This window comes from Eumetopias jubatus, unplaced genomic scaffold, assembly GCF_037043125.1.
Source record: "Eumetopias jubatus isolate StellerSeaLion01/CBP00866 unplaced genomic scaffold, mEumJub1_p1.0 scaffold_16, whole genome shotgun sequence".
Lineage (NCBI taxonomy): Eukaryota > Metazoa > Chordata > Mammalia > Carnivora > Otariidae > Eumetopias > Eumetopias jubatus.
The window spans coordinates 62,030,252-62,053,222 of NW_028274822.1; the positions used below are offsets into that span (position 1 = coordinate 62,030,252).

General features: G+C 47.3%; 1 protein-coding gene across 1 annotated transcript in view; it reads left to right on the top strand.

Annotated features, from left to right (window-relative positions):
* The first annotated feature begins 11,578 nt into the window (after window positions 1–11,578).
* IMPA2 (inositol monophosphatase 2) overlaps window positions 11,579–22,971 on the top strand; it is a 42,536-nt gene continuing 31,143 nt past the window's right edge. The window contains exon 1 of the mRNA XM_028089328.2: window positions 11,579–11,891. Coding sequence (XP_027945129.1) covers window positions 11,796–11,891 — 96 coding nt within the window. The 5' untranslated portion in view covers window positions 11,579–11,795. The remainder of the gene's footprint in view (window positions 11,892–22,971) is intronic.

Below are 22,971 nucleotides of genomic sequence, written 5' to 3' on the forward strand. Positions count from 1 at the left end.
TGATGTCCTAGCCAGTAGCATACCTGGAATTTGAACCCAGGTTGGTCTGAAGTCACATCCTTTCCAGTGCTCCACTCCTGGAGATACTGGGACAGTTAAGATATGGGAATAGGTGCAGGAGAGAAAGCAGTATGGACAGGTTAGACAGGGAGTGGAATATGGGAATGGACTGCAGAGGTGACTAGGAGCCAGGCAAAGATGGTGTGGGTGGGAGACTGGGGAGCTGGGGGGGCGGCGAGGAACGCTAACCTCCTTCTCTCCATCTCCCTGGGGATGTGGAAGAGCTTCGGAAGGGGTGCTTTATTGCTAGAGACAGCCAGGTTTCATTTAGGATCAGAAGAGAGAAGAAGAGCTTTCTGTGAAGATGCTGAGTGTGTGTGTGCGTGCGCGCGCGTGTGTATGTGTGTGTGTGTGTGTGTGTTGGGAGCAGGGGTCTAACAGTGAAATGGGTATCGGGGGGCTCAGTGATCAAGTCTGGCACAGTATCAGCAATGGGAGGAGGGTACATGAGAAACGAGGATGGGCTCAAAGCCCAGAAAAGGAATAACCCTCTACCATGTTTGCTGTCAGGGTTGATCTAAGCTTTGGACAGGACTGACTGCAGAGAGCTCAGACACAGACTGCCCTAGTCCACACCTCTTCTCCTTTCACATGGACACGCACCAGTTATACCACTAATAGCTCTACCTAAGAACAGACGTACTAAAGAGAAGTTACCCAAGCCCCATCCAAATACTTTGAAGTTTCAGGATAATTTATCACATTCATGTGCAATTCTCCTTCAACGTCCTGAATCACTCTGAGAGGACAATGCTGTTTGCCCGATAAATCACATCTCTAGAAAGAGTCCTTATGCTCTCTTCCCCCTCCCAGGCATCACAGGGTATTTCTTTTCTTTTCTTTTTTTTTTTTTTTTTAAGATTTTATCTATTTATTTGACACAGAGAAAGAGAGAGAGAGAGCACAAGCAGGGGGCATGACAGGCAGAGGGAGAAGCAGGCTTCCCGCGGAGCAGGGAGCCCAATGTGGGGCTCAGTGCCAGGACCCTGGGATCATGACCTGAGCCAAAGGCAGATGCTCAACCGACTGAGCCACCCAGGCGTCCCACAGGGTATTTCTTCTAAAGACATTTGATTCTTAGTGATCTTAGAAGGTAGGGAAGCTATGCACCATTTTTGCTGCTGCTGTGTTCTGAGTACTGAGCAAATCTTTCTCTCCCTGACTCAGCCTTTTCCATAGAGACCCTGGAGCAACTGACAAGGAAGACACGCTCCCTGCACTGGGGGAAGTTAGGAATCACTCAGAGCGTCTCTTACGCCATAAAGAGCCTGCAGGTCATGATTTGAGGACCTGGAAGGATAAGCAAGTCTGAGTTGACACTGCTGTCCCCCCCTTCACCTTCCTCTCTTCCCCTTTTCTCCTAGAAGCAAGCAGACCCCCTAAAAGTCCCGTTAGCCTTAGGACAAGGTTGAGATTATACTTTTGGAAAAATCTGATCCTGTCCTCTATCTTTTCCCTATATACATCTTCCATCTGCATTTTGCGTGGCAGACCATTTGATCCAAAGTAATTTGGTTAAGAACTAGTTAATTCAAAACAGTAATTTAATTTACACAAAAAATTCACTGCTGGACAATGTGTCATCTACTATTATTCTTTTTCAGCTTTACTGAGGTATAATGGACAAACAAAATCATAGGATATTGAAATTGTATAATATGATGAATTGATTCGTTGAGTTAATTTGTGTGAAACAGTTCCCCTCGTTGAGTTAATTAACACATATATCACCTCGTATATTTACCGCATCCCCCTTTTTTTGGTGAGAACATTTAAGTTCTACTCTTTTAATGAACTTCATTTCAGTGTTTTGTTTTTTGTTTTTTTTTTTAAGTAGACTCCATGCCCAGCATGGAGCCCAATGCGGGGCTTGAACTCACGACCCTGCGATCAAGACCTGAGCTGAGATCAAGAGTCAAAGGCTTAATGGACTGAACCACCCAGGCGCCCCCTTAGCAAACTTCATTTCTGAAGTTTCTATGAGTTCAACTTCTTTTTTAGATTCCACATATAAGTGATACCATGCTCTCTCCATCTGGCTTATTTCACTTAGCATAATAACCCTCCAGGTTCATCTATGTTATCAGAAATGACAAGGTTTCCTTCATTTTAAAGGCCGAACAATATTTCACTGTATGTGTATACGCACACATACACACACACACACACACACACACACACCACATTTTCTTTATCCATTCATCTGTCAATAGTACTTAGGTTGTTCACATACTATTGTGAATAATGCTGCATTATTTTAAAAATTTCTTATTTGAAATATTTTTTATTCATTTTAAGCAAGTTAGAATCTACGTTTTTGGTAGTGTCTTCACAAATCTTTTAATTTTATAAATCAGTTGAAAATGAATGTTTCCAATCATCTGTTCGTGTCTGCATAATTTTTTTTTTTTTTTTGCACAGTGAGGAGAGTGGGTATTATATTTAGAAATGTTCAAGCCGTTGTGGCACAGACAAGAGGTGCCGGCTTGAGTTGCTGGTCCAGTAAAGCCAAGCATAAAGAGATAGAAACTCCTTGACCCAGATGGACTTTATGCTTAAGATTTCTGTTCATCCTGCCTCCTACACTGTTGGTGGGAATGCAAGCTCGTGCAGCCACTCTGGAAAACAGTATGGAGGTTCCTCAAAGAGTTGAAAATAGAGCTACCATATGATCCAGCAATTGCACTACTGGGTATTTACCCCAAAGATACAAATGTAGGGATCCGAAAGGGTATGTGCACCCCAATGTTTATAGCAGCAATGTCCACAATAGCCAAACTGTGCAAAGAGCCAAGATGTCCATCGACAGTTGAATGGATAAAGAAGAAGTGGTATATATACACAATGGAATATTATGCAGCCATCAAAAGGAATGAGATCTTGCCATTTGCAACGACGTGGATGGAACTGGAGGGTCTTATGGTGAGTGAAATAAGTCAATCAGAGAAAGACATGTATCATATGACCTCACTGATATGAGGAATTCTTAATCTCAGGAAACAAACTGAGTGTTGCTGAGTGGTGGGGGGTGGGAGGGATGGGGTGGCTGGGTGATAGACATTGGGTGGGGTATGTGCTATGGTGAGCGCTGTGAATTGTGCAAGACTGTTGAATCACAGATCTGTACTTCTGAAACAAATAATGCAAGATATGTTAAGAAAAAAGAAAAAGAAGCAGATAGCAGGAGGGGAAGAATGAAGGGGAGTAAGTCGGAGGGGGAGATGAACCATGAGAGACGATGGACTCTGAAAAACAAACTGAGGGTTCTAGAGGGGAGGGGTGTGGGGGGATGGGTTAGCCTGGTGATGGGTATTAAGGAGGGCACGTTCTGCATGGAGCACTGGGTGTTATGCACAAACAATGAATCATGGAACACTACATCAAGAACTAATGATGTAATGTATGGTGATTAACCTAACAATAAAAAAATTAAAAAACAAAACAAAAAAAAACCAAAAAGATTTCTGTTCATCCTGTGCTGGGCAAATTTCAGAATCCTCTCAGGTTACTTATTTTCTATGTGCTCACATTGTAAAATAAGGAATGTGCTCTCTTTGGCCCTGCTTAAATCTGGAGCCTACCACAAACATGTACATTCTTCCTGAGGGTTCCTCACAAGTGGCCATGTTGGCGGCCTGAGGAATTCCCGGGAGTCTGTGCTCTGCAGTAGGCTTTGAGGCAAGAGGCCCCAAGTTTGCTCTAATGATGCCCTTACTGTGGGTGGGATCATGCAATACCTGGGTAGTCAAACTCTGGCTTAACCTTAGCAATATGGCCCCAGAATATGTTTCCTTGTTTTTGATTCCGAGACTTAGGGAGAAGTGGACAGTAGCCCCTTTCTCTTTTTGCACTGTTCCCGGAAGACTTCACCTTGAATCACAAAACTATTTGGAATCCTGGGGAAATAGGCTCTCATCTTAAGTAAAACCATCTTTTAAGACACAAATTCAATACAACAGTCCACTGATGTGAAGTAAGAAAGCTAGAACTCTAGCAACTTGAAGGTTGAAGTGTGTCCTTTGTTACAAATGTTAGCATTGCAAATAGCAAACAAAAGGGAAATTAAGTTCTGGAATGCGGCTGACATGAGAACAATGTTTATGATATAAATGTGAACACTTTTTCCCCCCTAAGTCATGAAAAGTTGGATTGACTTTGTAGAAGTTAACTTTAACAACTTCAAGAGAGCTCTCTTATATGGGAATAAAAAGAATATCTTTCTTTTACTTCGTTTTCTGTCTCTGGTCTCAGTGATGGTCCCCCCACAACCACCATTACCTCCAAGAGAAATATTCTTGGAAGGGAGAGTCATATGAGTCAGTGAGTTGTTTAGTGTCCCCAAGGATGGTATTTTTGCAAATGAAAGGGTGGCTTTGGTCCTAAAAATTAATATTTATTACTAAGTTTCTAGTTCAACTTAATTCATTTTCTGTTTTGCAAATTTAAACAATCACTTTTAAAAGTGATTTTTTATTTTAATATGATTGTTTTATTAAGTGCATTTAGTCATATTAGATTACATTTATACATTTAATACATACATATTCACAGACAATCCCTTAGTATGGAGATACTGGTACTATGAGTTTGATTCTCTTTAGTATTTCTTCACTTAATTCCATATCCTGCTACAGCTAAAAGATGCTCATCCACTGAAGGAACAATGCTCAATCCAATTCCAGGAAGACAATGTCTGCTTTTGAACTTGACAGAATTCTGCATCATTGTCACATTCTTCCTATTGCTGGGACCACAGCCCTCACTGATGTGACAATGACAGCTGATTGAATTCTGCATCTACCCCCTGGATTTTGTCTGACTCTGCAAACCAATTTCCAAAGACAATCTAATGACAATCTGTTGCTACACTCATCCACCAGTTTTGCCATCCCGTTTCTCTTGAAGCCTACACAATATTTTCCCCTGTGCAGAGACATTTCCAACTCAATTCAGGACACTTGGTGGTGGCTGCCTTCCATGTACAAGGCCACCAACTGGAATAACTGATAATATAGAACCCTACATCCCCCTCTCTTCTTGTTTTTCTCACCATCAAGGGCCAATATACAATGAAGAAATGCTTGTTTGAATGAACAAATGCACAAATGAATACACAAATAATAGATATGAGGATAAATCCACACAAAAATATGAAATTTACTTTGTTTTGTTTCCCCCTTAAATTGGTTTCCTCTCTTGGCAGAAGAGATTCAGATGTTAATGCTGATCAAAGTATTTCCTTTTAGTGACAGACAATAGCATGTACTGATCTCATTTAGATCCCATATTCATCCTTCAAGGTGAAAAATATGCTAGCTTAATAATAGCAGGGGCTGCCTTAGAAATGGAAATTCTTAGTGAGATTCTATATTTGCTAGCTTTATTCTGTCAGCTATATATTCCCCAAAGGTGTATGGTGATGTGCTCTCTCTCACTCTCTCTCTCTGTGTCTTCAAGTGTGTATACAGAAACACATGTAAACACACACACATATTTACCTATCCTGGAAAGTACTTTCTATGTCTAAGTTCAGAACAGATTTTCTAAAGTTTAATAAAAAACATTGCCTTAATGAAAACATAACTGATTTTGATAATTGCCAGAAACTCCATTTTCATAAACTTAATCTGCTTTCCAAGGCATGTGAACTCTTAAAAGGGCTTTATGCAACAAAGCTGGTTCAGGAACTTTGTTTAACTCTAAGAATGGGAGCTGATGCAGACTAGTACTACAAAAAAGGGAGTATTTTAAACGCAGAAGGATATGTGAAAAATGAAGAACTGTCAGGTGAAGAAAGGTCTGGCAGGACAGAGCACATTCATGTACTTCCCCCTTTCTGAAGTTATCAAAACAACCTGAAAAAGAAAGTGCAAGTACCAACACTTTCAAAAGTCAGCATCTATGTAATGAAGACATAAAGCTTTGAGATGAATTTCCTTGACTCAGGGGTGGTCATTGTTCCATCCACTTCAAAATGTCAAGTGTTTTGATAATTGGATTAAATGCAGCAGAATCTCACTGTGTGTCTTCCTCTCAAATGTTATTAATTACTTTGTAGCATTTTGGTTTTTTATTTTATTTTATTTATTTATTTCAGAGAGAGAGAGAATGAGAGATAGAAAGCACAAGAGGGAAGAGGGTCAGAGGGAGAAGCAGACTCCCCGCCAAGCAGGGAGCCCGATGCGGGACTCGATTCCGGGACTCCAGGATCATGACCTGAGCCGAAGGCAGTTGCTTAACCAACTGAGCCACCCAGGCGCCCAACTTTGTAGTATTTTGTATGTAGCAACAAACAAACTTTCTCCACGATAATGTGACAATGCCCTTTTAGTTTAAAAAAAAAAAGCTTTGCAAATGGCACATAAGCTTTCAATAAAAAGGCAGAGAAACATTTCCCTGAAAACAATCCAGTTTTAAAATACAGGCAGATGGAGGAGTTTGTTAGTAAGATCCCATTCTCCATTCATTTGCAGCCCCAAGAACCTTCCTCCTTCAAGCAGTGAGATCTGAGGGTGAATTACCCTAAGGGGGTGGGAGGGGTACTATCATGAGAACTCAGAACAAAGCTTGCCCATTTGGTCAGTGCTGACAAAACAATAAAAATTTTGAAAACGATACGGTGCGGCAGAGGCTGTGTCCCTCCCACCCCCAGTAGAACGGGATGGGGGAGAGGCGGAGAAGGAGCACTGGGAGGGAAGAGTTAAAGCTTAAGGCCCGCCACTCTGCCCCCTCCTGCAGAAGGGCGGAGCTGGGGGTAGCAGAAGAGGAGGTCTTTTCCTGGTAAACTTTAGGAAGCCTGGGCCCCTTCCTGGCACGATCTGGGAAGCATGCATGACCTGATTTCCTTACACAGGACACTAGCTTGGGGGAGGGTGAGCCAGCCAAGGAGAAACTGTCCAAGCTGGAAAGACCAAGCTGGGAACCTCCCCTGGGGAGCATCCCATATCAGCAGTGCCCCAGAGATGGGGTGCCCGAGACCCGAAAGGGCCTGGGGGTCGAGGGAAAAACTAGCACCATCTGTCAGTACCCCAGATCACGATGGCCAAGGCTGTCAAAGGAAAGAATGACCAGAGTGGCCTGGATGGGGCAGGTCCCATCTCAGCATCCTGCTAGCGTAAGACAGAGCAAGGTTCAAGGGGCAGGTGTCTTCTTCCAAGGCAGAGACCCCTTTGCATGGACTCGCCTAGGGAAAAGGGGGACAGCCCAAAGCTGAATTAATTGAATTTTGAACTTGAAAAGTCTGAAAACTCATTGACACATCTGAGTTGTCCTAGAAGTAAGTTTTCTGCCATTGGCAGGAGGGGAAGCTAGAAAGAATCCAGTTATGGGGAAATAAAGAGAGTTGCATGTAGTACCTCTGAGTCTATGGATTGTGAAATCCCATCTGCTCTGCTAGTATCATTAATTTCATGAACCTTCTCATGAAGAATTTCAGATGCATGGAACTGGGAACATTGGAAATTTATTTTACAGGACTGAGGGCTTGCAGGTTAGGTTAACAGAATGAAGGTGGTATCAGTTATTGAAGTATAATTGCATTGTCTCCAGGGTCTACGATGGTGGGATCCATAGACATAGAATCCAATTAAGCAGTGAGTTGAGAAAATAGCAAAGAAGAAATAGGAGTCCCAGAAAAGCTTTGCAAAATTCTGAAAGCCGGCACACCTGGTGAATTCTCAGGGATTATCCGGTACAAGGTCACACTCAGCAGGAGGGGTAATGACCACCACATTAACCCCTTCCTCAATGGGAATAATGACTTAGGAGGTTTTTCCAGAGTAGGAAAAAGCATCTCGTTTTACCATGGAAGTAAATGAGAACAAATAACCTTCGGAGAATTTTTTTTTATAGACAATTCCTCTGGAACAGAGCTTTGCAAGGACTCCTAGAATTGTTCTTTGTTGCGGAGCCATGCACAGAATGTTGGGTGATATTTAAACATAGAGCATTTGTTGGTAATCACCTGTCTGACTTAATTTAGTGAGAAGTTGTGGTGTTGGCTGACTCCAATTATTGCATAAGTGACCCCCCACACACACACACACACAGCTTGGCAGGGAGCTGGGTAGTGGGCAGAAGGGTTGGCTCTGTTGTTCCATCCTGGGGAGCCAGGCTCCCTATGGCCCTCTACGAAGCTTCTTCACTGAGAAAAGCTCCTTATAACCCTAAGTGTGGTGATGCACAGGCAGCCCTCTTTGGTTCCCAACTGTATCAGTTTGCTAAAGCTGCTATGACAAAGTCTCCCAGACTGGGTGGCTTAAAAATGGAAATGTATTTTCTCACAGTTCTGGAGGCAAGAAATAAAGGTCAAGGTGTCCACAGGTTTGGTTTCCTATGAGGCCTCTCTTCTCTTTTCGTGGCCGTCCCCAAATTCCCCCTTTTTTTTTAAGATTTATTTATTTATTTTAGAGAGCACAGGAGTGGGGGGGAAGGAGAGAATCTCAAGTAGACTCCCCGCTCAGCACCGATCCCTAAGATCATGATCTGAGCTAAAACCCAGAGTCAGACGCTCAACCGAGCCACCCAGGCATCCCCCAAATTCCCTTTTCTTATAGAGACACCAGTCATATTGGATTAGGGCTCACCCTAACAACCTCATTTTAACATAATTACCTATTTAAAGGCCCTGTCTCCAAGTACAGTCACATTCTGAGGTGCTGGGGGTTAGGTCTTCAACATCTGAATTTGGGGGGCAACAAACTTCAGCCCGTAACACCAACTTTCCACACCCGAGGCTAAGAATGGTCAAACGTTATCCTGGGCCTACTTCTAGTGATTCAGATGAGATGAAACAACAAAGCTCAAATGTCCGAATCTGTGAGTCTTGGTTCTAGAGAATAAGATCAGATTTCAAAATAATCTGGAAAGCTAGAGAAGTGGGTAGAATAGAAGAACTTTGTTGACATTTTATTTAGATTTTGCTTTGTTCCAGAAAGGACCTGTGGAGAGGGGACACCCAGATTAATAAGGATATAAAAGGCAAGACAAAAAAGAGTCTGTCCTGTCTGCCCTTCTACCCGCTCACTCCCCCCCCCGCCCCGCCCCCTCTCCTCTCTTCTTTGGCCTCAGTGTAGTCACCTTGCATTCCACCGCCTGGTAACTAGAGTGTCCATTGAGGCTGCACCCTCAGGGTGGAGGTAGAAGGGACAGTTAAGTAGTTTTTCAAGACAGAACCTTGTACTCTAAGGGCTTAACAAGGTAAATGTGATTTCCCAGGGCCTCTGAAAGACAGACGAGCATACAGGTGATGATGGTGAAGAACTATGTTGTTTCCACAGAGAATGGTCAGTAAAGCATGAGAAACTTGGATACTCTATTAGACAAAGCTGATTTCAGTATTCAGTGATTAACAGATAATTACTAAACTCCTATTATGTGCCAAGCAATATGCTGATCACTGGTGAGCCAGTCTTTAATAATAGTAGCAAACACACAAGTGCCAAACACATGGATACTAACCCATATAATATTTACAAAAAAAATTTTTTTTTGAGGAACAATTAAAACTGAAGCAAAGAAGGTTATTTGTAGTTTGCTCAGATCCACACAGCAAGGAAGAAATGAGGCCAATATTTTAACTTAGGCAAATCTGGCTGTTTCCAAACTTCATACTCCAAACCACATGAGTCTATCTTAAGCTATTTCAGAGTTAATCAATGAAGTTATGAAGTCTTTTTCTTTAGATGTTTAAATAAGCTAAGCATAAGAGCTTATCTAACGATATCATTGAGGTCCCAGATTGGTTCAGGACAGGGAGTAGGGGAGAGAGGTGTACAGAAAGGGGAGTAAGAAGGCACCAAAGAGAAATTTTGTAACTTCAAATTTTGCTTGGTGTTGGAAGGGGCCTCTAATGAAAACCCGCCATGAAAATCAACAACTGAATGCATTTAGTTTTAAAGTGAAGCATCCAGGGGCGCCTGGGTGGCTCAGTCGTTAAGCATCTGCCTTTGGCTCAGGTCATGGTCCCAGAAGCCTGGGTTGGAGCGCGGCATCGGGCTCCCTGCTCAGCGGGAAGCCTGCTTCTCCCTCTCCCGCTCCCCCTGCTTGTGTTCCCTCTCTCGCTGTCTCTCTTTGTCAAATAAATAAATAAAATCTTAAAAAAAAAAAGTGAAGCATCCAGAACATAGTCTTAAGTATTTTTCAGAAGTCTAGCTCCATATCTCGAAAACCAAGAAAAATGGGAACAAAAAGGACGGAGCAGAGCATGCCCTTAGCTGCCCCCAGATGGCCTTTGTGGAAGCTGGGGCAATTCTTGGCTTAGTTTCCCAAGGTTTTGGGCAAGGCTAGAGTGCCCTGCCCAGCTCTGGCTTCCTAATTCCTCCTTATTGTTTGTAATTTTCATCTCTTACACGTAAACCTAAAATTTCTCTACACGATGTTTCAACATAAAGCGCACACAAAATCTAAAAACATTTAATTCCTTGTTATGTTGTGTGAAAAATGTCCCATCAAGGTTCTCGTACAAACGCCCATTGTTCTCCCAGACTGAGAAGTGACACTCCAGAATAACTTTATATGGGTCAGCATATTTTATAAAAGGGTAGGCAGAGCAGCTTATGAAATTAAACTTTCGGAAACTAGAGACACCTCAGGAAATGCCTTGTATTTATGTTTAGGTGGTGCCAGTGTTCAGCAGTATTAAAGAATCCAAGATCGAAAAGGTCACTCCTCATTGCAAATAAAGACTAGTCACAGTATGGGCTCCACATCGGAATTCTGAGTTCAGACAGTTTATAAAACCCACTGTCATCGTAGTGTGTGGTTTTTAGCTGGGGTGAAGGCTTCTCCTTTGCATCCAAACATTCGGGAACACAGGCGCTTTGTGAAGGCGGGCGCTCGCGGGTGACCGAGGAGGCTGACAACCCCGGCGACGTGTGGTTGTCGGCTGAGGAAGAGCAACCCGTTAGCAGCTGAAAGAAGTTTCTTTCGCCTGGCAGCCCCTCGGGCCACGTGCGCGCGGACCGCCTGGACCCGGCGAGAGGGTCGGAGGCGCCCCCAACTGGCGCAGATGCGTGGGCGCCCACTGCATATCCGGTGCCCGGCTGGAGTCGTGGCCACCGGCGCGCACGGCCCCCACCCCGAGACCTTGCTCCAGTCGTGTTCCGGGTCTTCTGTCCCAGGCCCACTGTCCCCAGCACCCACCCTTCTCGGGGGACGGAGAGCACGGGAGGGGGGTGGGGATGGTTCAGCGTGGAGCGGGCGGGGCGGGGCCGAAGGCTGGCAGGGCGGGGTTTGACGGGGAGCGGCCAGCCTCAGGGCGGGGCCTGGCGGAGCGAGGAGCAAGACGCGCGCGGGGAGGGGGGCGGGACTAGGGGCGGGCCAGAGGTAGAGGGACCCGGGCCGAGGAGGAGCTGGGCTCCCCGTGGGGCCCGAATCCTCGCTGGGAAGGGCGGGGCTCGGTACTGGAGGGGCTGGGTTAGGTACCGGGAGTGGCGGGGAACACAAGGGCGGGGCTTGACGCTGGGAGGGGCGGTGAGTGGGAGGCGCGGCCAAGAGAGGGGAGAGGGGCGGGCCTCGGGGCAGGGCCCGGGCGGGACGCGGGACGCGCCGCGCGGCTCCCCTGGCGGCTGCCCGCTCCCTGCCCTTCCCGCGGGCACAGCTGTGGGGCGGGCGGAGGCCGAGGCGTGGAGTGGCGGGACGAGAAGGAAGCAGTGCGGAGCCTGGCTTCGGGGCGGCGGGAGCCGGTGGGGGCCCGGCGAGGAGGGCCAGAGGTGGCGGGGCCCGGCGAGGCCACGATGAAGCCGAGCGGCGAGGACGAGGCGGCGCCCGCCGGGGGCCCCTGGGAGGAGTGCTTCGAGGCGGCTGTGCAGCTGGCGCTGCGGGCGGGACAGGTGAGCGCCGCGGCCCTCCTCCCCGGCCCGGCAGGGTCCTGGAGAGCACAGCCCCAGCGGCCCGGGCCGGGCGGCGCCCTGGCCGCTGGGTGCCCACTCGAAACTTAGCCAAGTCCGAGCAGAGGTCCCGTGGGACGGAAGGAGACCCTCCGGGGCTCAGGGCAGCAGGGCCGGCACAGCGTGCGGCCGCGTGCCTGGCGGCCCAGGAGGAGCGGCCCCCGGGTGCGGAGTGGGTCCGGCGAGGCCTGACCGCGTGCGGTGGGCGTCTGGTATCTGCGGACCGAGGGTGCTAGGGCGTGATATGGTGAAAGAAGTCTTTGTATTGGTTTATGGCACGGACCGTCCCTTTACCTTCTCCATCACAGGAGCCAGGAGAGGTGAGCGCCTCTTTCTTCGGTGGCAGCCACGCATGAAGCATGCTCTCTTTTGGCAATTGAATGTCTAACTGTAGGTGACTTGACCTTTGCGTCGGAGAGAGTAGGTTAGAATATATTGGCTATGCAAATCAGAGTCCTGGGATTTAAGAAGCCCTCCCAGGCTTCAGTGCCGCAGCTGTTTGTTTTTAAGGACCTTTGAATAGATCCTGTGGCCAGGACGTGGGTGTGGTTGCCCCCAGGTTTAAATCCCTGCCGACGGAGCTGTGGCGGGCTTGCTGTTTGATTGTCTTTCTTCATCCCGAATCTGTACCTCCTCCGGCCCACAGCTGAAAAGTGGTTCCACTCAGTGTTTGGAGGAACTTGTTACACTGACCAGAAGAAGGATGAAAATCGAGCAGCATAGCTAAAGAGAACCTGCGACTTGAGTTTGAAAAGGGAGTGGAGGTCCTCTTTTCTCACTATCATTTTTGCGTTTTGCTCCCCACCTTTTCCTCAGTACCCCAAGCTTTGCCTGACACATTGTAAAGTTTGGAAGTCCTTGTGCAGTGAATGAGCGGTGGTTGTCTCAGGACGGTCAGGGTCAGGTTAGAGTGGGGAGATGGCCTACTCCTGCCTTGTTAGGTACATGATTGTGTTCTGGTGATTTGGACAGAAGTAGCAGTGTGAGCAGATTGACTTTTTATATCCAAATAGCGTTTTCTTTTTCAGGTCTAGCAATATGAAAATGCTCCGCTGGTTCTTCCTAGGTGTTAAAGTCAGGATGTTACCAACCCTGAATTTGTCACGTGCTTGGTGGACAGGGCTTTATCTTGGTGTGAATCCTCTAATCCCCTTTAAAAGTTAATTTCAACACTTGAGTAGACACATTTTGTGTTGGAGGGCCCTCCCTCTGTGGTTTGAAGGAGTCAAGATTTAAAAGGATTGTGAAACTTCATCCCCTGGCTCTGTCACCTTTCCTTCCTATAGGAAAAGGAGGACCCCAAAGCTTAAGTGCTAGAATGCTGAAGTTTGCAGCTGCAGGACAAACATTCTTCCTGGAAAGCAGATCCACTATGTGCAGGGAGCATTTGCTCTCCCCCTCCTTCCCTCTCAGGCCCCTCACTTCCTTTCCAGAGTGAGCATCATCAGGATATTTAGTAACTTTTAGGTTCCACCATAAAACTCTTCTTCCTTGAGGCTTTAAGGAGAAGCCAGCTTAGGATTCTGACACTACACTGTAAACCCTGGTGAGTTGTTATGGGTTTCTATGGTTTTTCAAGTTTAAATCCTTGAAGAAACAGAAGTGTCTTTAAAACATCTATTTATTGAACAGATGCTTATATAGAACTTGAAATATGGCAGGCACAATTATTAAGAGATATCTTAACTTTTCACAACTTGACAACAAACTTTTTTTTTTTTTTGAGAGTGGGTGTGGGGCAAAATAAAGATTCTGCCATTAGGAGTCCGGTCAGGGAGCCCAGAGTCCTGGGCTCCCTCTTGGGCCTTAGGCGATGCTTCCTGCCTGCCGGGCAGTGGAGGGGAGAGTGGCTGGAATTGTCTATGGCTGGAACAAACAGAAGCCACACAAGGTCATTGCAACCTGTGTAAAGTGGGACAGATTTTCTTAATAACGTTCTCACGGGAATGGGGTACTTATTGGAGAAAATCTGGCCTTTAGCCCAGAGGATAGCCCAATGAGGGATGAAAAGGTAGGTAGTGTTGATCCTTTTCTGAATCCTCCTTAGCTAAAGGAGTATTTGGTCAGTTACAGTGGCCTTGTGACCCAGCATGCCCACCCCCTCATCAGTACCCAAAGTTCTGCTATTTTATTAAGTTTGTTCCTCTCAGCTGCTCCTGAGACAGTTCTGTGTGCTGAATTCCTGAGTCCCGAGGGTTCTATATGCCCAAAGTAGTGTTGGGGACATGGGGGGCAGGGCGGGACCTCCCAAGAGATAAATGTTGATGCCCTTCATCTTTCAGACATAGGTTTGGGTCAGGGCAGCCCTACACACTTTGCTGCCACCGCCTCTTTACCCCATCCTGAGAGGTCTCCACAAAAGCAGCCTGCCCCAAAGTGCTGCCCTCTCCACAGTGGCCTCCCCGGCTCCTCCTCCCTTCTTCCTTGCCTCTCCACCACCCATTCCTGCATGCCCAACCACCCCTGCTGAGGCCCCTGCAGCAGCCCCTCCCTGGCTGTGGGGCTTTGGGGAAGGCAGTGGCTTTAGTCTCACTGCTATCACACACCACAAATACAAGTAGTAATATTCATTGAAATGGGTGTTTATCATCTTTGATGTGTGAACAGAAGTATCGTAGAAAACTGCTTTTTTTCATTGTCCCATAAGACTAGATCCAGATTTTGTTGGGCATGAAGCTTAGACATTTAGGAGCCCTCTTTAAGAAAAAAAAAAACAAAATTACAAATTCGAAATTAGGTATAAACATTTAGGGTAAGAAAAATCAACAGTATAAATTTTAAGATGCTACAAATCAGAATGCATAAAAAGTAATCCTTTAGCTGCTTTTCAATCTCCTGTAAGACTTTTTTCACATTTTTTGGCTTCGTGCCCCTTGTGCCTTCGAATGACAAGGATTCTGTGCTATTTTCTATGGAGCCAATAGAAAGATAAGTTCAGGCTTTCCTGTAACATGACTACCTGAAATTGACTACTGATAGTTTAGAAAAGCTTATTTAGGCTTCACATTTATTATTGGGTAGGTTTATATAGATATTTAGGATTGCCATCAAATTTGAGAATCCTGTCAATTTTATTTTATATGTTTGTTGTAAGAGATGGAAGAATTTTCTGCAGATTGGCTTCTAGTTCCATGTGGTTGCTTATTTCTTTCATGACCGCGTGTGCCGGTTGCCACAGGTCATGCACACATGCTCCTCTGGCCCAGCCCTTTATGTCCCCAGGCCAAGTCAGTCGGCGTGGTGGACAGTAGAAGCATTTCTGGAAGCCATTCCTACACAGGATGGCTAATAATAACTTATGGACAGGTGTGACGGCAAACCCTGCAGATTTCCCATCAAGCCCAAAGTAAATTTCATCTCCACTCAACTTGCCTGTAGCCAAAAATGCCAGGACCCACTCCATTGCCACCTGACACAAAATATAATGGGGGTCATAGTGGGAAGAGACAGTGGTTACATCTGTAGTTAAAACAGCTGATATTTGCGCACTTGAAAAGGCGATCACGTGTGGCCATGTGAACGCTATGCCAAGGACCTCACAGAGCCTCCGGGAGGGCAGGACCCTTGGAGCCCCAGCTGCATTAGCTTCACAGGTGGTAACAAAATCTTAGGACAAGACAGGGAAACAGAAGCCCAGGATCCACCCTCGCTCAGTACTCCAGACCTCTAGGCTCTCCAGTTGGCCATATGTACCCTGCGGGTGCCGCTTCCCAAAGCCCAGTCTGGACTGGAGAAGGCAGGCTGCCATCTCCGTAGCCCCCGCGTGGACCAGCCCTTTGGCTGGCCACATTGAACTACTTGGCGTTTTCCAAACACATCGTATTTTTCTGCCTGCCTTATGCTCCTGGAAAACTGGTACCCTCCCTCCAGGGTTAGGTTCCCCAACCCTTTCCTTCACGGACCTTCCCACGTGACCTTCCTCGTCGTTCCTGTGCGTCTTCCCAGCTTTGTCCCTGGTCTGGTTGGTGTGCTTTCCCCGACGTGTTCTGACTGTAGATGCTCTCTGTCCACCTCTGACTCCCCAGGGCAGAGAACACCCAGCAGTGGGCTCTGACCCAGTATAACGCCCTTGTCTGGCTGGCTTTGCCAACACAGTGTTGTTTTTTTTGATCTGGGATTTTAATTTTTATCAGTTATTCACACAGGGAACTTGATCCAAGTGGAATACCCCTGAGAGGACTGTGATGAGAACAGCAGTGCCCGGTCCCTCATCATCCTCGTGCTGCTCCCCAGGCATCACTGCTTTCAATTTTCAGATAGTTAACACCTGTCTTCTAAATCACAGGCTTCCACTGCTCGTTCTTGAGTCATCTGTTTTAGACAGTGTTTATGATGTTCTGTGGTTGCATTACCTGATTGGTTCCGTCGTTATCCATGCTCACGTTCTGATGACCACACAATTGTAAGGCCTGGTTAAGCTGGGTATATAGTTGTATTACATGTTTGCTTTCTTAGGCAACTTGTATTTCCCTTAAAAAAAAATTTGTTTTTCATTTGCTTAGCTTTCTGTGTACCTACCAATAGCCATCTTCCACTTCCCAACAGAATTTTTAATGATCTCCTCAGTGTGGTCAAACTCATCGGGTTCATTGCTGTGGAGAAGTGGCGCTCACACGTTCACATGCATCAGAGCGCTCCTGGAAGGCTTGTTGAGGTAAACTCACTCCCATCCCCAGAATTTCTGATCCACTAGGTGAGGAGCCGAACCAAGAATTAGCATTTCTAGGGGCGCCTGGGTGGCTCAGTTGGTTAAGCAACTGCCTTCGGCTCAGGTCATGATCCTGGAGTCCCAGGATCGAGTCCTATGTCAGGCTCCTGCTCAGTGGGGAGTCTGCTTCTCCCTCTGATCCTCCCCCCCCCCTCTCTCTCTCTCTCTCTCTCTCTCTCTCTCTCTCTCATTCTCTCTCTCAAATAAATAAATAAAATCTTAAAAAAAAAAATTAGCATTTCTACCAAGTTGCTTCTGGTCCGGAGACAGCACGTTGAGAACTACTGCTGTATTTTGTTAGGTGATTAAATGACTGTTTATTCAGCTCTTGAGGAAACTTTGGATAATGTCCAGCTTGGAGTTGTTATGGATAATGTTGCTGTGAACATTCCTGCATGTGTCTTTTGGTTATATATGTATGCATTTCTGCTGGGGATATTTTAATAATAGGAGTGAAATTATTGCTGTGTCATCAGGTATGAAATTCTGCCAGGTAGTTTTCTAGTGGATGTACAAATTTCCACTCCTCCCTGCACGGATTAGGGCCCCTGTTGCTCCACATCTTGGCTAACACTTGTATTGTCTGTCTTTTCCACTATAGCCATTCGGATGGGTTTGAGGTGGTATTTCATTGTTTTAATTTGCATGTCCCATATGCCTAATGAACCTAAGTGCCTTTTCATGTGTTGCTTGGCTTGGCTATCTCCTGTTTTTACAATGGTGGTACTAAAATACTAATTAGAAATGTATTCACCCACTGAACAAATACTTATTGAGTAACTCTGGAAAGGACTATACCTTTACTCTGAGTGTGATAATGAGGTTCTGGGCAGTCCTGTCTGGGACCCTACAGGGCAGTAAGGAGCCCGCCCTGGTTGGTGTGTGGGGCCCTACAACTCCATGGGGGACCAGAATCGGATATCTGATAGGAAGCTGTTCAAATAGAGCACATGAGAAATGAAGGTGGATTGACTGGGCTGTAGCGAAGACGGTGGTAGACAGCTGGGTTTCCAAGGCAGAGTTGTCAGGCTTGCTGTTGGAGTGGAGGCAGTGTGCGTATGGGGGGTGGGGCAGGGATGCCTTCAAGGGTTCGGGCCTGCAAAACTGGTTGAATGGATTTGCCGTCTCCCAAGGTGGGGAAATGGCAGGAGGAACAGGTTTGGAAGTGGAAGTCAAGTGTGTTTTGAGCACGTCAGGCTTGAATTGCCAGGGGATTTCTAAGTGGAGGTGTTGTGTTTGCATCCAGAGTTCAGGGGAGAGGTTGAGGGTGGAGACGCCAGTTTGGGAGCCCTTGGCCTGGGATGGGATTTAAGGCCAGGTCCTTGGACCACGAGAGAGCAGGTTTGTTCACCCACGGACTCCACCTTAGGATGATCCCAAGTCAAGCTCCTGGATTTTCTCTGGGAGATTCCCAGATGTCAGTATGTGGAGGTCTTGGGTCACTCATTTCTTTCAGAAGAGACTCCCTGCTCCTCTCCCACCGGGGCTCAATGTGCCGGCTCCTGGAGGAAGGGAGGTGGTGGGTGGCAGTTTCCCCACTGCCCACCTTCTGTCCCTCACCTCCCCTGGCCCCAGGTGGCATTTTGTGCCGCAGGTCCAGGCCTCCAGTTTCTGCCTAGCTCCACAGGGTGGGGGTCAGTCTGCACTTAAAATTGTAAAACTTTTGCCAACATTTGAAACCTCAGCCAAGACAGAACTCCCGAGAGACAACTGGCAGGCACAGAATAGCACCTGCCATTTTTGGGGGCACATGTGGTCCAAGTGTCCAGGGCCCACCCGTCCCTGACCCTGTGTTTGAGGCCAACTGGCCATTTTCCTTGTATGCTGTTGTAGGGGAAGAAACTTGTTTCTTATGCCCACTTTGCTAACAGGAGCTGGGCTGGGGGATGAGAAGGAGTGCTTTGTTTCAGAGACATTTGCATCTGCACTGACGGGAGGAGCCCCTGAATTCTCCCATCTTACTAAAGGGATGGAAGCAAAGGCTGGTAGCACTCCCACATGGAGGTGAGTCAGCCTCTCTGTGGCCCTGAGATGTTTACTTGCTAACCTAAATGGGGCGCTCGTTAGTGGAGAGGACAGTCTTCGGGGCTGAGGGGAGAGTAGCCTGAAATCTCACCACTTAGCCAGAACATGGAAATGATGCTGGTGAGTTCCAGCCTAGGCGTGGGGGGCTGGCTGGAGGAGCTCAGCCCTGACACCCTGAGGTGTAGAGAGGAGAAGCAGACTTTTTCTTTTTTCCCCCAAGGAACTTTTAAAGAAAACTTTTAATAGTAAAATAATTATAAATTCACAGATAATTGCAGAAATAGTACAGAGAGGTCTAGTTTCTTTCTTTTTTTTTTTTTAAGACTTTAAATTTCTGATTTCATCCAGTTTCTCCTGATGGTTATATTCCCACATCATAGAATATTACATAGGAACAAAAAAGGATGAACTATTTTTTTTTTTAAGATTTTATTTATTTGACAGAGACACCGCGAGAGAGGGAACACAAGCAGGGGGAGCGGGAGAGGGAGAAGCAGGCTCCCCGCAGAGCAGAGAGCCCAATGCGGGGCTCCATCCCAGGACCCTGGGATCACGACCTGAGCCGCAGGCAGGCACTTAACGATTGAGCCACCCAGGCACCCCAAAAGGATGAACTATTGATACACCCAACAACTTGGATGGATCTCTGAGTGAAAAAACTCAAGTTTCAAAAGGTCAAGTAATGTACAATTCCATTCATATAACATTGCCCAAACAACAAAATTATAATGATGGAAATTAGTGGTTATCAGTGAGTAGGGATCACCTGAGGAAGGGGGCAGGGTGAGGAGTGTGACTATAAAGGGTAGCAGGGGGAGATCTTTGTATTGATGGAATGGTTCTGTGTCTTGATTAGGTGGTAGTTCCATGAATCAACACATGTGGTAAAAGGGTGTCCAGCTACAACACCCATTTTACCAATGTCAGTTTTTAAATTTTGATATTATACCATAGTTATCTAAAATATAACCATCAGGAGAGGGGGACTTTTGCATCCTGGCTCCTCCCTGTCTCGCGGCCTCATCAGCCTGGAAACCGAAGGCTGGCGGGCTCACATTTTTCTCCCATGGGAGATGAGGGAAGAATTCAGCTGAGGGGTGGTATCCCATCCATGTATTAAGCCAGTTTCAGGGTCTCTGTGGCCACTGTCCTAACCCCAGGGGGCCAACTCCCAACCCCAGGGGGGCCAGGGCAGTGCCTGGGCTGCCTGGGTGGTACATTTGGCATGAAGCGGGCATTGCAGCCCCCCCACTCCCCGCCTCCAGGCCTCCTGGGACAGAGGCCTAAGCTGATGATCATAGTAGCATGCAGGATGGCTGTGGTGTCGATCCTTCCAGGCCCTGGAAGATGGAACAACTTCCTGAAAAGAGTCATACCTGCTCTGTGACTTTAAAAGGAAAAACTAGAGAAGTTAGGTAACAGGCTTGGGGAGGGTAGGGGGAGGTAAGGGGGTCAGGGCAGAGAGAGAAGATGGATACCCCAAGGGGAGAAAGCCAAGGGTGGCACCTTGAGTAAAGCTTGAGATGGAAGAGGAGAGTGAGGCCAGTGAGTGGGTGAGGTTTGCGGGGCCACGAGGAGACCCTCAGTGGAGGGTGGGGTGGCAGGGGGGTGCCTGCTCAGACTGACCAAGGTGAGTCTCCATGATGGTGTGGTGGGTGGCCTTGGCCATGAGTTGTAAGGTGATGGAGACCTCATTGTGAAGAGCCTGTGGGTTTCTGGCTCAGGCAGCTGGGTCGATTCCATTGCTTGAGAACTCCACACGGGTCAGAGACTAGAGAATCCCTGAGGGGGTTGGCTCTGGTCAGAGATGGAAAATTGGGAGCACCTGCTGTGGAATCCATTTTCCTGCACTTAACAGCTATGACCATGGGCAACTTTCCTCATTTCTTTGTGCCTCAGTTTCCTCATCTTGAACATGGGAAGATAATTATTACTGTGTCAGAGTTATTGTGAGAGTTCACTGGTTGGTATGCATGAGCTGCTTGGAATGGTGCCGGGACAGAGTGAGCCCGAGTGCCAGCAGGGTGATGACCCGGCCACGGGGATGCAGTAGGTGGGGTCCCGGGAGTGGCTCCTGCTGGCAGGGCCCAGCCTGAGATCTTGGACACTTGTAAGGAATGGTCTGAGGTGGAGAGGGTCAGATGACACAAAAAAGGGCAGCTGAGGTATGGGTGAGGGTGTCCCCAGGATGTGATGCACGAGGTGGCCAGGTGCCTGGTGAGGCTGGTTTAGAGTCATGCTGGAGTGCAAGGAACACAGTGGGTGGTGGGTGACGGGAATTTAGAAAGTAGAGATGGCAAGTTGGAGGAAATGTAGCCATGAAGCTGAAGAGGGAGACAGTTACACTGGAGAGCTTTGAAACTCGCTGGCCTGTGAGCCCAGGAGAACCTGGTGTCCATGGCCCACCTCTGCTTTAATCAGCTCCTCCACTTTCCCGTGATTAAGGTTCATTTGTGAGGTATTAGCAGATGTTGACTGCTGACCCCTATGCTACATGATAACCATGTGGAATTCACTTTGTAGGTTTTACTGATTGTCCTGCGTATTAGGGTTTCTCAGAGAAACACAACCAACTGGAGGCCAGCAAGTTCTGGTGGGCTGACAGGCTGGAGACCCAGGGAGAGCCAGTGAACCTGCTCAAAAGCCGTAGGCAGGAAGAGCTGCTGTTGCAGATGAAGTCAGCCATAGTCTGCTGGAGAGTTCTCTCTGAGAAGGAGCAGGCTTTTCCCTCTGTTCAGGCCTTCAACTAATTGGACAAGGCCCACCTACATTCCAAAGGGCAGTCTGCTTTCCTGGTTAAAGTGTTAATCTCATCCAAAAACACCCTTGCACAAAAACCCAGACTACCGTGGCCCAGTCAAGTTGACACATAAGATGAACCATCACATCACACTCGAGCTCGAATCTGTCTAGAACCTGAGACGTACGGTCAGTGTCGTCAGGATGCCACCCCCATGAGCCACGTTTTCTCAGTCCAACAGACCTGCTGCCTCTCGGAAGCCCCACTTCTGGCAAGTTCTTTAGGCGAACTGTTCCCTGGGCTCTGGGGCACACACAGGTTGCTCTGGGGTCTGGGAGACTATCTGTACAGCAGACTTGGGGACAGAAACACAGAATCAAGATGGTGCGCAGACTAGAAGGAGGCATTGGGATAGGACCCTGACACTGGCATTGAAGCGGATGGCGTCCCTTCTTTTTAGACTGGAAACTCAGGTGTCAGTGACTAAGAGCCCTTGTTTTTGATGTTATGCACTAACAGAATGTTATCTGGAAGGAGAGACCCAGTCCAGGAGGTCTGTGGAGTAGATGCTTCGTTAGTGAGTAGCTGGAAAACATTAGTTAAAAAACAGCATACGCTGACTTAACTGCTGGCAGAATGAGAATGTTTATGATCTCCAGGAGAGCGCAAATAGCTGTGGTAAAGGGCTGTGGCAGCAAGCTGTCCTGGCAGCCCCGGGGGCCATCCCCTGTGGACGGGCCTGTGGCGAGCAGCCGGGCTGTTTGAAAAAATACAGCGCACTCTCACCGCTATTCCTTGCAGGGTAGGAACATTTATGAATTAAACTTTTCTTAACCTAGTACTTTGTCATCCCATCTGAGATCTGTACACTGGGTACAGGTTTTGGTTTTTTGTCGTAAGTCATTAAGTTCTGTCAGGTATTTGCTTTCAAGAACAACAGAGTGGCACGGGTGTGAGTGTATATGTACACCATTTTTGTGTCTCAAGACCTTTACATAGGATTCCTCCTTTAATTCTTACAATCACCCAGTGTCTGAGGTGCGACTGTTACTACAGATGAGGGAACTAGGGCTCTAAGAAGCTCAGTGATACCCCCCACCCCCCGCGGTCTCCCAGGTGGAATTCAGATCTGTGTGATTCCAAACTGGGGGGGTATCATCTGTGCTCCCTAGTGATGCTATGAAATGGGTCCAAGTAGGAATTACATTACACACAGGAGTTTTTCATGTGCATTTCCTCCCCGAAGAACTAGAAGAACTAGCATTTCCGAGCCCTGGGCAACTGAGAGGAGGCTAGTTTACATATAGCTTCCCCACACTCGGAAATCCACCATTACATACAATGCCTCTTGCCTTGCTGGGCCTGGGGCCTGGAGCCTGGGGGGCAGGCTCCCTTAGTGAGGGAGGGCTGGGTCCTGGAGCTGCTCCGATGGAAGGCAGAGCTCTTGCCCTCTAGGTGCATCTAGTGGGAGAGACTGGGCAGTGCCTTCCAGTGATGTGAGTGTGCTGTAACATGTGCCAGGTGCTAGGGAACCCCTGAGCCAAGAGGAA